A 15,238-nucleotide genomic window follows, 5' to 3' on the forward strand; every position below is an offset into this window, starting at 1 on the left:
GATGGTGCCGTTATGTTCCACGCTTCACCGTCGGGGAGTGCGGTTTGCACTTGTTTACCCGGCGTCTCTACGCATATGGAGAGATGGGAAACCACATACTTTCACAGACAAAGTAGCCGCACAACTATTTATAGACTCTATACCTGTGATTGTGGCCAGCAGTACCCCAGTGTTGGATCCAGCGGTTTAATTCTACTTAACATCAACTGTGCAGTTTCCTCTGAGTTCTCTGTCTACTCAAATCAATTCCAGACTTGATATCTCAGACTATGCCAATAAGCTCTTATCTCACCATGCTATGTAATGAAATACATATATTGCATAATCTGCTAAGTTAAGCACACTAATCTCATGTTTTATATTACTGATTAGGTGTGGACTTTGTTAGTTGCTCCACATGTGTTATTCTTCCGTGCTCACAGGAGCACCCTTAAAATATTTTAAAATATGCATGATAGTATGGTTTATTCCTTTCATGACCATACATTATGCTGACATTACTGATTTCTTTTCTCTTAATTTCATGCTCTTTCTATTTTTCTTCTTAGACAGGAGTGTCTACTTGATCTTACAAATACATCAGCTATTTTTTCTCGACAGAGGAGATATATTCTGTGTTTCACCAATACATATCATTCACTATGGTTGATTTACATGTTTTTTCCTTTAATGTGAATGGTCTGAACCATCCCATTAAAAGAAAAAAGATTGCTAATTATGTGTCCAACAAACACCCAGATATAGTCTTCTTGCAAGAAACTCATCTCCCATCCGCTGCCGCCACGAAATTCCAACTAAAGGGATTTTCCACTCACTTATATTCCTCTGCAACTCATAAAAAGAAAAATGGTGTTTCAATATTTTTTAATGATAAACTCTCTCCTATTATTCATTCATTAAAAACAGATACGGAGGGAAGATGGTGTCTGGTACATGCTGTGTTGCACTCAGTGGATTTTGTTTTTCTCAATATATATGGCCCGGTTAAAGATCACCCGGATTTTTTTAAAGATATTCAGCTGGCGCTGATTGAATTTGCTTCTTGTTCTCTGATATTGGGAGGGGATTTTAATCAAACCCAAGACTTGTATATTGTGATATGCGGAGTATGCCTGCTAGGGTTGACCCTGATCTAAACCCCCAGGTTAGAACAGGTAATTGCCCAGCCACTCAAGTTAAACCCCAAAGTAACCTTCTGCCTGACATTTCTTCCAAATCCAGCAGAGGGAGCTTGGGGGTAGAAGTTCAGACTTCCCCTCCCCCATCTCTTCCCAATGCTGCAAACCGGAAATGCACTTCAGCTGGGGAGGCTGGGCGGGGCTGTAGGCTCCTTAACCGAAGGTCTGAACGGCTAGGGAAGGAGAAGCAGGGCTGGAGAGCAGGAGATGAGGTTCAAACACAGCTCCCTCAGGCTAGCTCAGGGCTAAGAGTTTGCCAGGATCCTCAATGTGCTGAAAGTATGGAGATTGAGGAAAGTGAAACTGTGCTGTCTCCTGAGTGCTCAGACAGTCTGCAAGACATGGAATTGGAAGGTGAAGCAACCTGGGACGATCAAGCCATGGATATCGGCGTCTCCAAGGCAATTGCCACCCTGCCTGACTAAAGGTATCATAATTCCATTTTACTTTAAGGACACTAAAATGTCTTGTATTTTTCTGGTGTATGTTTTACCAGTGTGGTGGGGGGAATTAGCCCCACGTTCGAGGTGGGATAGAGGGCTCTTCATGTAGCGCATGTCAACACGTGGAGCACCACCACCTGGCCAGCACTACTATCTGCTAAAGTAGTGCAGTGCAGTTACACTTTGTTTTTTGAGCCAAATTTTGTTCTTTGTTTTTTTTTCTTGGAATGGATAAGGACTGTTTGTGTTGTTGCTGATTGAAGCAAAGAACTCTAAAGATAAAACTCAGAGGGACTGAGGTTTTGGTATTTTTCTTTGGACTATCTTGAATGAACATTAAGTTTACTTTTGGGAACTGTTGGATTGATCTGAAGAAACTGGAACAAAGTTTATTTGCCTTGTTTTGCTGTGGAATACAATAAATCCAGTCCAGATTTTTGTTCTGATTTTTTCCTTTAAGTTAAGCCAGTATTCTGACAACTCTTGGGGCAGCCTCTCGCAGCTTACAAAGGCCCCAAAATCTTGTCCCCGCATTCCTGGACTCCTAGCACTGAGAGTGGGGGTGACAATATTGATAGATCTTCTTCTTGTAAACCCTCCAAATCCAAGTCTTTCACAGCTCTTCATGCTCTAAATGATGCCTTCTCCCTTATGGACCCTTGGCGATTACTTCATCCGAAAGGTAGAGAATACACACATTTTTCACCACCACATAATACCTATTCGAGAATTGATTTCTTTCTCCTATCCTCTTCTCTCATTCAGGATCTTAGCAATGCTATTATACATCCAATCTCTCTCACGGATCATGCTGCCATCTCTTTATATATCTCTATCTCGGCTCCACGCAAAGAATCTCCCTCTTGGCGGCTAAACAACACCTTACTCTTAGATGAGGAAACTGTTGAAAAAATTAATTCTTTCACAGTGGAATTTTTTGAAAATAACTCTAAAGACCCTGAAGTTTGTCCTTCCATTGTATGGGAAGCATACAAAGCAACCCTTAGAGGTGAATTGATAAAAATTGCCTCTTGGAAAAAAAAAACAATCCATGATAAAGGAAAAAGAATTAGAAAATTCTATTAAAACATTAGAACTACAACTTATGTCTAATCACTTACATGACCCAACTACTCTCCAAAGTATCCAAAAACTTAAATACGAATATAATACTTTAGTCTCATGTACAGCCAGGCGTGATATCTTCATTTCCAATTCTGGTCATTATATGGGAGATAATCTTATGGGTCGGCCTTTGGCCAGATACCTTAAAATTAAATCCAAAAGACTACATATCACGTCTATTCAAAATCCATCAGGTCAATTAGTCAAAACCAGATCTTTAATTTCCTCTCAATTCGAAAATTTTTATGCTTCATTATACCAATCCGAATTTGCTGCTCCTGAATCAGATATAGACTCCTTTCTTTCCTCCTTAACTCACCCGACCATATCAGATTCTGTTAAATTGGAACTAGATTCTCTGATAACCATATCAGAAATAGAAGCTGCCATATCTTCCCTACCGGCTGGAAAAGCCCCCGGCCCGGATGGCTTTACTAACAAATTCTTTAAACAATTCCGCACCATCTTAGCTCCTCATCTACTTAATTATTATGACTTCCTCCATTCCACTCCAGATAAACAATTCAATTTCACTGAAGCCACCATTGTAGTAATTCCTAAGCCTGACAGGGACGCCACCTTGGTTAAAAACTTCTGCCCTATCTCCCTCCTTAATTTAGATTACAAAATAATGGCAAAATTACTTTCATTAAGACTTACCAAAGTGATTCCATCTCTTATACATAAAGATCAAACAGGGTTTATTAAACAAAGATATATAGGAGATAACCTGCGCCTCTTTCATCATATTAACGCTCACGCTAAAACAATGTCAGACCCTATAATAGGCCTAGCTATAGATGCTGAAAAAGCCTTTGATCGAGTGGAGTGGCCTTTCCTTTTCTGTGTCTTGAAATGGTACAATTTTGGCTCATTCTTCATGAAATGGATAGAAACACTATATCACTGTCCCACTGCCCGCATCTTGATTAATAATTCTTTATCCAATAAATTTTCCCTTAACAGAGGCACTAGACAGGGCTGCCCTCTCTCACCACTGCTATTTAATTTAGTGTTGGAACCTCTTCTTTCTGCTATTCGACAAAACCCCTTAATTAACGGTATCCCCTCATCTGATCGAGACTTCAAATTAGCAGAATATGCCGATGATGTTTTAATTTTTCTTAGAAATCCTCTATCCTCTCTTCCTCATCTTATACATATTATCAAACAATATTCCCCCCTCTCCGGATATTCTGTCAATTGGGAGAAATCAGAAATCTTTCCTTTGAATGATAACATTCTTCAATCAGATTTGGCTAATTTTCCATTCTCATGGTCACATGAAGCTGTGAAATACTTGGGAATTTTAATACACAAGGATCCGGTTCTTGCTCAAGATCTCAATATATCTAAAGTCAAAAATTTAGTTCTTAATACTACATCTCGATGGTCTCCACTTTTTTTTATCTTGGTGGGGTAGAATATCATCCATCAAAATGACTCTAGCACCTCAAATTAATTACATTCTCTCTATGCTTCCTCTTCTATGCCGGAAGTCGTTTTTCCATTGGCTAAATAGGAAACTATCTGAATTTATTTGGAATAAGAAAAAACCTCGAATTGCTTTAGCCAAGCTGAAGGCCTCTAAGATTAATGGTGGCCTTAACTTTCCAGATTTCTATCAATATTATATTGCTTCACTAGCTAAATATGGAGCTTACTGGGTTACTGACTCATCTCCTCAAGACCCTCCTGCTTGGTTTGAAATGGAGTGCTTTTTATGCAAACCTTTACACATTTCCTGCTTACTAACGATATAAATACCCAGACATTTGAGAAGGTACTCTCTGTTGAATTCAACGCAGCATGCTCTTCATCATTTAAACAAAATAGCTGAGATCTCAGTTAGTGTTAGCCCACTCATGTCTCTTTGGAACAATCCCAAAATTCAAAATCAAGGCAAATCCCTTTCATGGAAACGGTGGCAGCGGGCAGGTATATGGTTTGCCCAGCAGTTGTTTACTCTTACAGCGTCAGTTCCTTTTGATATACTTTGTTCCACATATCTGCTTCCCTCTTCTGTTTATTCACAGTGGCTCTCACTCATTGAAGTGCTATCTTCTGTACATATACGCTTTGACTTCATGACTTCCAAAAATACTATCCGCCATTAGTCTTTATTGATTCTATCAAAAGGAAAGGCTATATCTTTTTTTCTATAATATTTTGAGAGATCACTCCTTCACTTTTTCACCTCAATCTATGAAACACTGGGATATTATACTCACCACTCCGACTTCTGACATTGATTGGGAACTCTTTTGGTCTTCAACAAACCGCCCGCTTTTATCCTCTAGAGTTTCACAGTCAATGTTCTTTGTTATGTGGAATGCAATATGGACCCCACTTCGCATGTGGAAAGCCAACTTAAAGCAAGACTCTGTTTGCTGGAATTGTTTGAAAGAGGAGGGATCTCTTGATCATATGTTTTTTCATTGTACTTTTGTCCGCTCTTTTTGGACCCAAGTTTGGAACACCATACAATCTATCATTAATTGCTCAGAAGAGATTTCTATGGACACTATAATACTTCGATCTCAACATCCCTGTTTCGCGCAATCAAATTGTCCTCCTAAACTCATCGATACCATGTTTGTGACTGCTCTCATGCACATTCTGAAAAATTGGAAATCATCTTCATTATTAGACTATACGTTTTGGTGGAACTCTTTGTGTATGTATCATAGATTTGAATCGTATGCACATGATAATAAAATTACACTCCGAACCTCCATGAATTTGAAAAGCAAAAAATCACCATGGTCATTTTTGGATTCATATGTACGCTCAGCTTTGTAGACACTCCTGTCTTCCCTTCCTTCTCTTTACTTTTTTTTTCTTTCTTTCCTTTCTTTTTAATCTCTATTTCTGTTCTCCTTCATTTTTTCTTCATACAGTCTCCTCGAACAATTCCATTACTTTGAGCTTTTCTTACTACTATGAATCTCTACAGTTAAATATATATTTGTAGATCCTGTATACACAATGCTGCATATTATTTTAATGTATTTGAATTGCTCCCTGTAATTTTCAAAATACTCAATAAAAATTTATTGAACTAAAAAAAAAAAAAAGGGAATTTCATGTATGAGTCCTTTTAGTACCCGGGGATGTATACCATCCGGTCCTGGCGATTTATCACTTTTTAACTTGTCGATTTGGCTTAGTACATCTTCCAGATTCACCTAGATTTCTTTCAGTTCCCCCGCATCATCACCCTTGAAAACCATTTCCGGTTCAGGTAGATCTCTTACATCTTCCTCCTTAAAGACTGATGCAAAGAATTCATTCAGTCTTTCCACTATGGCCTTATCCTCCCTGAGCTCCCCTTTTGCTCCTTGATCATCCAACCGACCTGCTAAAGCTATGTCTATTTCTTTATCACCTGAATCCTGTTTTTTGGCAGGTCTGAACAGGCTGAGGTAGATTCTTCTGTGGCGCAGGTTTTTGTAGCACGCAGCCCTCCCTAGTGATGGGGGGTGAAGTTCAGGGCTCTCAGGATTGCAGGAGGCTGTTAAGATACAAAATATACTTTCTAGCATCCTCAGATAGCCGAGTGGTGATGGCCACTCATTCATGGCACGTGCCTGTAATTCCAACCTACTTATTGCATTCTCTTTGGTGGTGCATGCCTGTTCTCCACTGGTGCGGGTTAGTTTGCCAGCAGAGCAGTGAGGCACCCTAGGGGGCACTACTGTGAACTTCATATTAAGGGTGCTAGGTACGTATCTCACCATAACATTATATGAGGAGTCCTCCAAAACTCCCCCAAAACCTACTACCCCAATAACTCTTTTGCCTGTAGGTATAACCTATATGACAGTACAGTAGGTTTTGATGGACTCACACTTTCTACCACAAGTGCACTGGTTAGGGTGGCATATAGGCCTGAGTCCGCTTCTCTGCCCACCAAGCTACTCCGAAGACCTGCTTGCAGCTTTCCTATGACTGGCCATAGTATCAGCAGCTATCACAAAGACAGATATGTACTATTTCATGCAGATATTTGGGGAGTGGGAAGGGGTAAGTGACCATTGTGGGGGCCATATTTTCATCCCTCTTGGCCAAGATTTAGTTTAGTTTAGCCCTTATTTGTTTGTTTTAAAAGCATGTCTAGCTCAAAACATCCAAATTGTGCCCTGGACATTTTGTAAAATGTTTAAAAGCATGTCTAGCTCAAAACATCCAAATTGTGCCCTGGACATTTTGTAAAATGTTTGATTATTATCACTGTAAAATGCTAAGTGCTAAGCCTGCCTTAATCCCGCCCAAAAATGCCTTAAGATTTAGGTGTACTGGAGGCAAAACAACCAGAAAGATGTCTAAATGTCAGTTCTGAAAATACTCACTTGCACGTTTTGACAAGTGCTGGTTTATGCCATCTTTTGGACATCTATCTTTTTTACATTACATTACATTAGTGATTTCTATTCCGCCTGTGCCTTGCGGTTCTAGGCGGATTACAAATTAGAAGAGATCTGGACATTACCGAGATAATTACATAACAATGATTACCTAGAGAATTACATAACAGTGATTCATGTTCTTTACATGGTGTGGTAGAGGATTCAATTATAAGATATCTGGATTTTTCCGAAAGAATTACATAGCAGAGAATCAAGTGATAACAGGATACATTGGGGAATATCAGTATATACGGATTACAGACGGGAAATTACCTAACAATGATGTAAGAAGTTTGTTGGATAGTGAGGTAGATGCTTATTTAGGAATCAGAATATTTTTGGAAGGTAAGGTTCTAGGAGTTGACATTTTTTGAAAATGAGTCCCTTAGTAGGGTTAGAAGATTTTTCAAACAAATGAGTATAGTAGCCTAAAAGAGTATTTTAGCACTCCATAACAGAAAATGAATTGCCAAACTGGATCCCTTCTACCCCACCCAGTGGAAAAACAGAGGCCTAGTGGACATGGATGAGAACCATGATGGCAGATAATGGCCAAATTGCCCATCTGCAGTAACCATATATAGTCTTCATGACCCATCACTCCTATCATGTTTCAGTTGGTCTATTGTACTTGGAATCACTTCAGTAGCATTAAAAAACATCCAATTCATTTCCATCCTCTAAATTTACTGACCCTTTTCTGAACCCTGGATATGATTTCATTTCACAGCACTCTGTAGCAATGATTTCCCTATTTATCTAATGCTGACGGCTGTTTCGAAGGATACAGTTCCATGATAATGATTACAGCGTTCTTCTTTTCAAAGGCATCGTGAAAGTACACGATGCGTTCATGATCCAGTTGAGAGAGGATGTTCATCTCTCGATGGCCTGAAAGTTTGGTCTTTGCACGACAGGGAATGAACTTGGCTGCATAGTCCAGCTTGCTGCTTTTGTCTGTCACCTCCCGGATGTAAGAGAAGGCCCCCCTGAAATAAAGATCATAACAGGAAGTCTCAAATATCAGCGATTCCAGAACATGCAAACATCTTTATCCCACCATATCACATAAAGATCCTTTAAAAACGGACTCTCACCTGCTAAATACAGTGGTACCTCGGAATCCGAATGCCCCAGAACTCTAACGATTTGGAATCCAAACTTTTTTTTTTCTTCATTTTTGCCCTGAAATCCGAACGCTGCTTTGGAATCCAAACTGCAAGCAGTGCTCAGCCCAAAGCTTCCCATCTGACGCAGCTTCCTTTTTCCACCTGGGAAGGAAGCTTTGGGTTGAATACCACTTGCAGCTGCCAATGCCGATCATGCTGTCTTGCTGCTGGGGATCCCGATCTTGCTGTTTCCGCCAGGTAGGCCCGATCTTGCAGAGTTTGTGGGCCCAAGGAACGGATTAATCCAGTTTCTATTCTTCTCAATGGGAAAACTTGTCTTGGAACTCGAACGGGGTTCTGGAACAGATTAAGTTCGGATTTCAAGGTACCACTGTACTATATACAGTAAAATCATCCTCAGCTGGATAGAATTAATAAATCTTTGATGACAACTTTCACATGGCTAGAGAGCATTTTACTGATTAATCATGTTAATCGGCTGTCAGACATTCACAATCCCTCAGCATAGATGAAGGTCAGCATGATGGTTCACAATGCACACACTTTTACTTGCATTAAAGTGCACATATGCCAGGGGCGTGATTTGTCAGGAGGGGAAAAAGTCATGTACACAGCATTTTCAAATCTTTGGAAACACCTTTCCAGCAAATATCAGCTCTCATAAAAATCAGGTGTGAGTGACATCATACCAACAACCTGCAGAATGCACGTATTATGAACATTTGCATTGAAAACTGGTGCAAAGCCTGCAAGTAAAATGTAGACATAGAATAGTCTGACAATTACATAAATATTCTAGTGCAATAAGTGTATCATTCTGGATGGATGGGTAATATCACAGTGCCTGCGAGCCATACAGAAGGAATCCACTCCAGTTTTTAAATCCCACCTACTTCACCAGAGAGCTCTGCTTCCCCTTTCAGTTTTTCCTTTTGCACACGAGCTGGAAGGAGTCTTTCTGATCTGCTCTGCTTATTTCTTTATTATTATTTTTTTTTTAATGTATTTTCATGATTTTTTCATCTTTTTCAGTGTTAAGAGCTCCCCTGGTTAAGGGTCTAGCTCTGCCTGCATAGAGGAGAAGCAGACAGGCCAATCCCTCATGGTACCTATTAGCCAGCCTGCAAAAAGCCTTTTTGGAGCTTGGGGCTGTTCCTCTTATAGCACTGCTTACCTACTGTGTTGCAGGGGCTTTAGCGCAGGCTGTTAGGCATTTGTAGGGGGTTCATCAAGGTCTTGCAGGGTGCTGGATGTGTTTCACCTCCCCCATTTTCATGTCTGTGGGTCCGCAGTGTGGAGGCTCAGTCAGACACCAGTCAGACTGGCAGCCCAAAGATTCAGTGCTGGAAGGACATTCAGTTTTGAGGCAGTGACTTCTTCTCCCAGATCCAACTACCTTTGCAGCTGAAACAGGCTGCAGCATGGTGGGGGGGGGGGGGGGGGGTATGTAAATATTCAATTTAAAGTTTTCTGCCTGTTCCCCCACCTCTAAACTCCTAAAATCGCTAGTTGTTTTGTTTTATTTCAGCATTTTAGAGCAGTTTTTGGGCGCCAAAATGCTGCTGTGGCAGATAACTTGGATCTCCGTCTTTTACTTTTGAGTACTCCAGAAGCTCTAAATTACCCCATTTTGCCTAAAAACAGGCAGGATTGGAGTTATCAGGTTTGTGCTGGATGGGCGCCTGAAGAGCGCCTTTGCGCCACATGCCTCACAGTATGTGAAGGGGGCGGGAACTGTCAACTTAGCCTCTCCTTTGTTCTCTAGGGCCGAGGAATGGGCAGGAAGCCCATTGGCTGGGGCTATAGTCCTTTCAGAGCTCCGGAATGGTGGCTGTCCTAAAAACAGAGGCTGCAAAGCCCAAGAGATGGAAGTTGGAGCCTATTAAGGCATTTTCTCTGGAATTTATTAATTTGATGTGGAGAGCCTTTCAGGACAGCCAAACTTCAAAAAGGGAAGTCTGGCAGCGCTTTGGAAGGGACAGGGTGTGTCTGCCTTACTGGCTCCGGCTGGCCAGGATCTAGGGGCTCTTTCTGAGGGACATTCAGAGGATGAAGGGTCATGAGATGCATGGTTGCAGGAGACTGTTCCACACATCTACCACCCTTTCTGTAGAAAAGTATTTCCGCAGATTACTCCTGCGCCTATCAGCTCTTAACTTCATCCTATCCCCTCTCTTTCCAGAGCTTCCTTTCAAATAAAGGAAACTCGACACATGCGCATTTATGCCACGTAGGTATTTAAATGTCTCTCAAAAAATATCGTAAATAGTAACAAAACAAATAATCAAAAAACACCAAAAGTTACTAGCCAGCGGTGGGATAGCCTCAGGAGACTCACATTAGTCATCAAAAGTAGAGAAAAAGCCTCAAATACTCATACATATTGACAACAATCCACCTGGATTTCAAGCTGCTCCTTTAATTGTCATAGGCATAAAAATACTCCACATAAATTAAATGTACAGTACAGCTCACGTCGGAGCAAAGCCCACCACTGTGCACAGGGTATGCAAAATAAAAAGCTTTCACTTAACTACAGGAGCATGGGATGCGTCGTCTCTCAGCATTGTTGTTGTTGTAAACTTCAAGCAGAATAATACTAGTGGTCAACCACCCATACTCGATGGAGTTTTTTATGCCAATGAAAATTAAAGGAGCAGCTTCAAATCCAGGTGGATTGTTGCCGATATGTATGAATATTTGAGGCTTTTTCTCCACTTTTGATGACTAATGTGGATCTCCTGAGGCTATCCCACCACTGGCTAGTAACTTTTGGTGTTTTTGATTATTTAAATGTCTATCATATCTCCCCTCTCCCGCCTTTCCTCCGAAGTATACATACTGAGATATTTAAGTCTATCCCTATATGCCTTATGACGAAGACCACCTTCCTCTGGACTGACTCCATCCTTTTTATATCTTTATGAAGGTGCGGCCTCCAGAACTGTACACAATATTCTAAATGATGTTTCACCAAAGTCTTATACAGGGGCATCAATACCTCCTTTTTCCTACTGGCCATATCTCTCCCTATGCAACCTAGCATCCTTCTAGCTTTCGCTATCACCTTTTCAACCGGCATGGCCACCTTAAGATCATCACATACAATCACACCCAAGCCCCGCTCTTCTGTTGTGCACATAAGCCAGCAGGCTTTAAGCTTTCGCCAATGCTCAAGCCTCTGAGCCGGTGGCTATAATGCTTTTCTTGTACTGCTGGTTATAGTTTCCTTTTTTCAGGTAAGGAAGTAAAAATTTTAGAAACCCCCACCAACCTTGCGGGAGAGGAAAGAAAGAAAATTTTGGGGGTGCTATGACAATGGAGAACGGCAGATGTGGTCCCTCTCCACATAGGTAGAAGTAAGGAATTACAAGCTAGTAAGTCTGACTTTGGTAAGTAAATTAATGGGCATGCTTTTAAAACGGAGAATAGTGACATTTCTGGAATACAGTGGATTAGAGGACCCGAGGCAACATGGATTCAGAAGAGGCAGGTCTTGTCAGTATGGCTATTCTTATGTTCTTATGTACTTATGTTCTCCCTCTATCCAATTCTCTCATTACCCAGTCAAAGAAATTGATCAGATTTGTCTGACAAGACCTGCCTCTTCTGAATTCATGTTGCCTCGGGTTCTTTTTAATGCTTCTTTAGATATATTAGTGATAGGAAGAAGTGCAAAAGTGGCATTGTGAGACTCAAAGGAGAAGGGGAGGAATATGTAGAAGTTGATAAAGAAAAGATCAAATTGCTTAACAAATATTTCTGTTCATGGCTGAAGCTCCGAAAGCTGGACCGCAGAAGACAAACGTGAATAGGGATTGAGGATTCCAGAAACATTTCTATTCTCTGCTTTAAAGCTTTTCCATTAATTTACTTGCCATAGATGTCAGACTTACCAGCTTGTAGTTCCCTACTTCTTCCTTCCACTTTTGTGGAGAGGGACCATATCAGCCTTTCTCCAGTCCTGTGGTATCATTCCCGATTCTAGAGAAGCATTAAAAAGGTCACATCCAAATCCTGCTCCTCTTTCATGCACAGAAGTTCTTCACCCCCAAACTGTACCATTCCATCAAGTGTTTGCAGCCCAAATGCATAACCTTGCATTTCTTAGCATTAAATCTTAGCTGTCAAATTTCAGACCATTCCTCAAGCTTCACTTGGTCCTTCCTAATTTTAGTTCTCACAGTATTCCCATATATATATGAAAAAGTGTACATCACTCGTTATACTAAAAAGTGTGTGTGTAGGAAGAGGCCTCAGTACCGGAGCCCACGCACAGTCGTATTCACAGACAGATGTTCGGCGTGGTTGTGCTGCTCCCTAACTCCAATCATTGGCCTTCTTCCTATTTTTATACGTGTATTCTATCCAAAATTACTCAATAATAAATATACTCTAAATAAATATCTTTTTGTCGCTTTCCTGATGCTAATATCTTTTTTACTTTTTTTATTCTTTTACAATATGTCTACACTCTTTCATCTAATTGCATTCAATAGAGACTGAACTGACAAACATTTCAGACAAATCTGGTTTAGCTATCGTTGAACACTTTGATAATGGAAAAAGTACTTAGCTTTTAACAGTGCTTGTGTATCAGAAAGATACCAACGTGGCCAGCGTTTCGTGGAGCTCAACTTATGTCCACTGCTTCAGGGCCATTTTTACATGTACCAAGCCATTTTCTAACAGCAGTCTCCGTGGAGCTGAAAATGGCGACAGCCTCTATTTCACAAGCTAGGCAACTTTTTCATATATATATGGGAATACTGTGAGAACTAATATTTTGTGATATTTTTCCCATTAGGGGACTATACCTTAGTGTAGTAAGTATACTTAATTATTACGCCTTCCTAATGTTATCCACACCATCAAGTATGTCTACTCTGTCTATACATTCACATTCTACTATTGCCGAACGTAGTAGCATAGTAAATGACAGCAGATAAAGACATGAATGGTCCATGCAGTCCGCTTAATAGTTACGCGTAGAGAATGACACTGGGCAAATTTTTCCCCATCACCACAGGAACTCATTTTCCCATCCTGTCCCGGTGAGTTCTTTTCCTGTCCTCATCTGCAGAGCTTACAGAAATGGGGAAAGGACAGCGACAAAACCTGCGGGTACGAGACAGGGAAATTGAGTTCTTGTGGGAACGAGGACAAATTTGTCCTTGTGTCATTCTCTAGTTATACACATTATAAATTCATGATTAAATTAAATTTTCTTTTTTTCTTTGATATCACTGGTCTATAGACCCTTAGAAATCCACCCGGTATGGTCCTTAGGTTCCAAATACTGGAGTTGCCATCAAAGCTCACTCCAGCCTATCCAAACCACCTCGTCATTTATGGGATACAGACTGTAAAAGTCTGCCAAGCACTGTCCTCATGTTCCAAATTACTGGAGTTCCCACTGAAGCTCCTCCCAACCCATCCTAAACTGAATTGCCATATACTGGACACAGACTGTGAAAGTCTAGCCATCTAGCCATTTCTGACCTTCGTTCTTCAATTTATAGCATTCATGTTCTATTTAAAGATCCTCTGTGTTCATCTCGTGCTTTTTTAAAATTCTGTCACTGTTCCTTCGGAAGGACATTCCAGGCATCAACCACCCTCTCCATGAAAAATAATTTCCTAATTACTCCTAAGTCTACCACCCCACAACCTCAATTTATGTCCTCTAGTTTTACTATTTTCCCTTCTCTGAAAAATATTTGATCTATACAGGCAGTTCCCGGTTTAAGAACGCTCAACTTAAGTTAACTTGTACTTACAAACCGGGGTATTGCCTCTCCCTTCCTGTGCCAATGTGCCCCCTTCTTTCTCCCTTCCTGTCCAAACGTGACCCACCTCTTCCCTTCCATGTCCCAATGTGCCCATCATCGTCCCCCTCCGTTCTGTGTCCCAAATTTGTGCCTCCTGCGTTTACTTCCTCTTGCCAGCTTCATCTCAGCTGCACTTCTGTTGTCAAAGCCACAAGCGGCGGCTCCAGCACGTGGTCCCCTGGTCTTGCAAAGGTCATGCATGTGGCCCACTGACTCGGAAGCCTTCCCTCTGTTGTTGCGTTTAATGTTTTTATAGACTGTGAACTGTACAGGATCCAAGTTACACAAATTCAACTTAAGAACGGTTTTAAAAAATGGAACTCATTCTTAACCCAGAGACTGCCTGTATTAATATCATTCAAGTATTTAAATGTTTGTATCATATCTCCCCTGTCCCTCCTCTCCTCTCGAGCAGTGGCTCCCAACCCTGTCCTGGAGGACCACCAGGCCAATCGGGTTTTCAGGATAGCCCTAATCAATATGCATGGAGCAGATTTGCATGCCTGCCACTTCCATTATATGCAAATCTCTCATGCAAATTCATTAGGGCTAGCCTGAAAACCCGATTGGCCTGGTGGTCTTCCAGGACAGGGTTGGGAACCACTGCTCTAGAGCAGGGGTAAGGAACTCCGGTCCTTGAGAACCGTATTCCAGTCGGGTTTTCAGGATTTCCCCAATGAATATGCATTGAAAGCAGTGCATTCAAATAGATCTCATGCATATTCATTGGGAAATCCTGAAAACCCGACTGGAATACGGCTCTCGAGGACCAGAGTTTTCCCAATCATGTGCTGTTTTTGTATTTATTCATGCATTTGCGCTGTTATGCCTACTCTCCAGCGTGTCCTGCAGTAAGCCTTTATAACACGCAGTAAGCATGCTAATTCATACCACAGTTTAGTAAAAGGGCCCCAGGTGTGGCAAAAGGCAATCTTTTACTGCACTTTGATGAATCCCTCCTTATATACCTAATTTTTTTTTTTTTACCACAATGCCTTACTGTTCTATACACAAAACCTTTCTGCAGCCATATGAACTTTGTATCCACGACAACTTTAGAAGAAAATACATGAGAATTACTGTGAAGTTCATGTTTTAAAGAGCAACATGCAGTCTTTGCAG

The 15,238-nt window shown here is 40.9% G+C and overlaps 1 protein-coding gene across 4 annotated transcripts in view; it reads right to left on the minus strand.

Moving 5' to 3' along the window:
• SPEG (striated muscle enriched protein kinase) overlaps positions 1 to 15,238 on the minus strand; it is a 543,710-nt gene that overhangs the window by 219,850 nt on the left and 308,622 nt on the right. For all 4 annotated transcript variants that reach the window (XM_033947131.1, XM_033947130.1, XM_033947129.1 and 1 more), the window contains one exon: positions 7,944 to 8,144. In XM_033947131.1, coding sequence (XP_033803022.1) covers positions 7,944 to 8,144 — 201 coding nt within the window. The remainder of the gene's footprint in view (positions 1 to 7,943; positions 8,145 to 15,238) is intronic.

The sequence above is a fragment of the Geotrypetes seraphini genome, chromosome 5 (assembly GCF_902459505.1).
Source record: "Geotrypetes seraphini chromosome 5, aGeoSer1.1, whole genome shotgun sequence".
Lineage (NCBI taxonomy): Eukaryota > Metazoa > Chordata > Amphibia > Gymnophiona > Dermophiidae > Geotrypetes > Geotrypetes seraphini.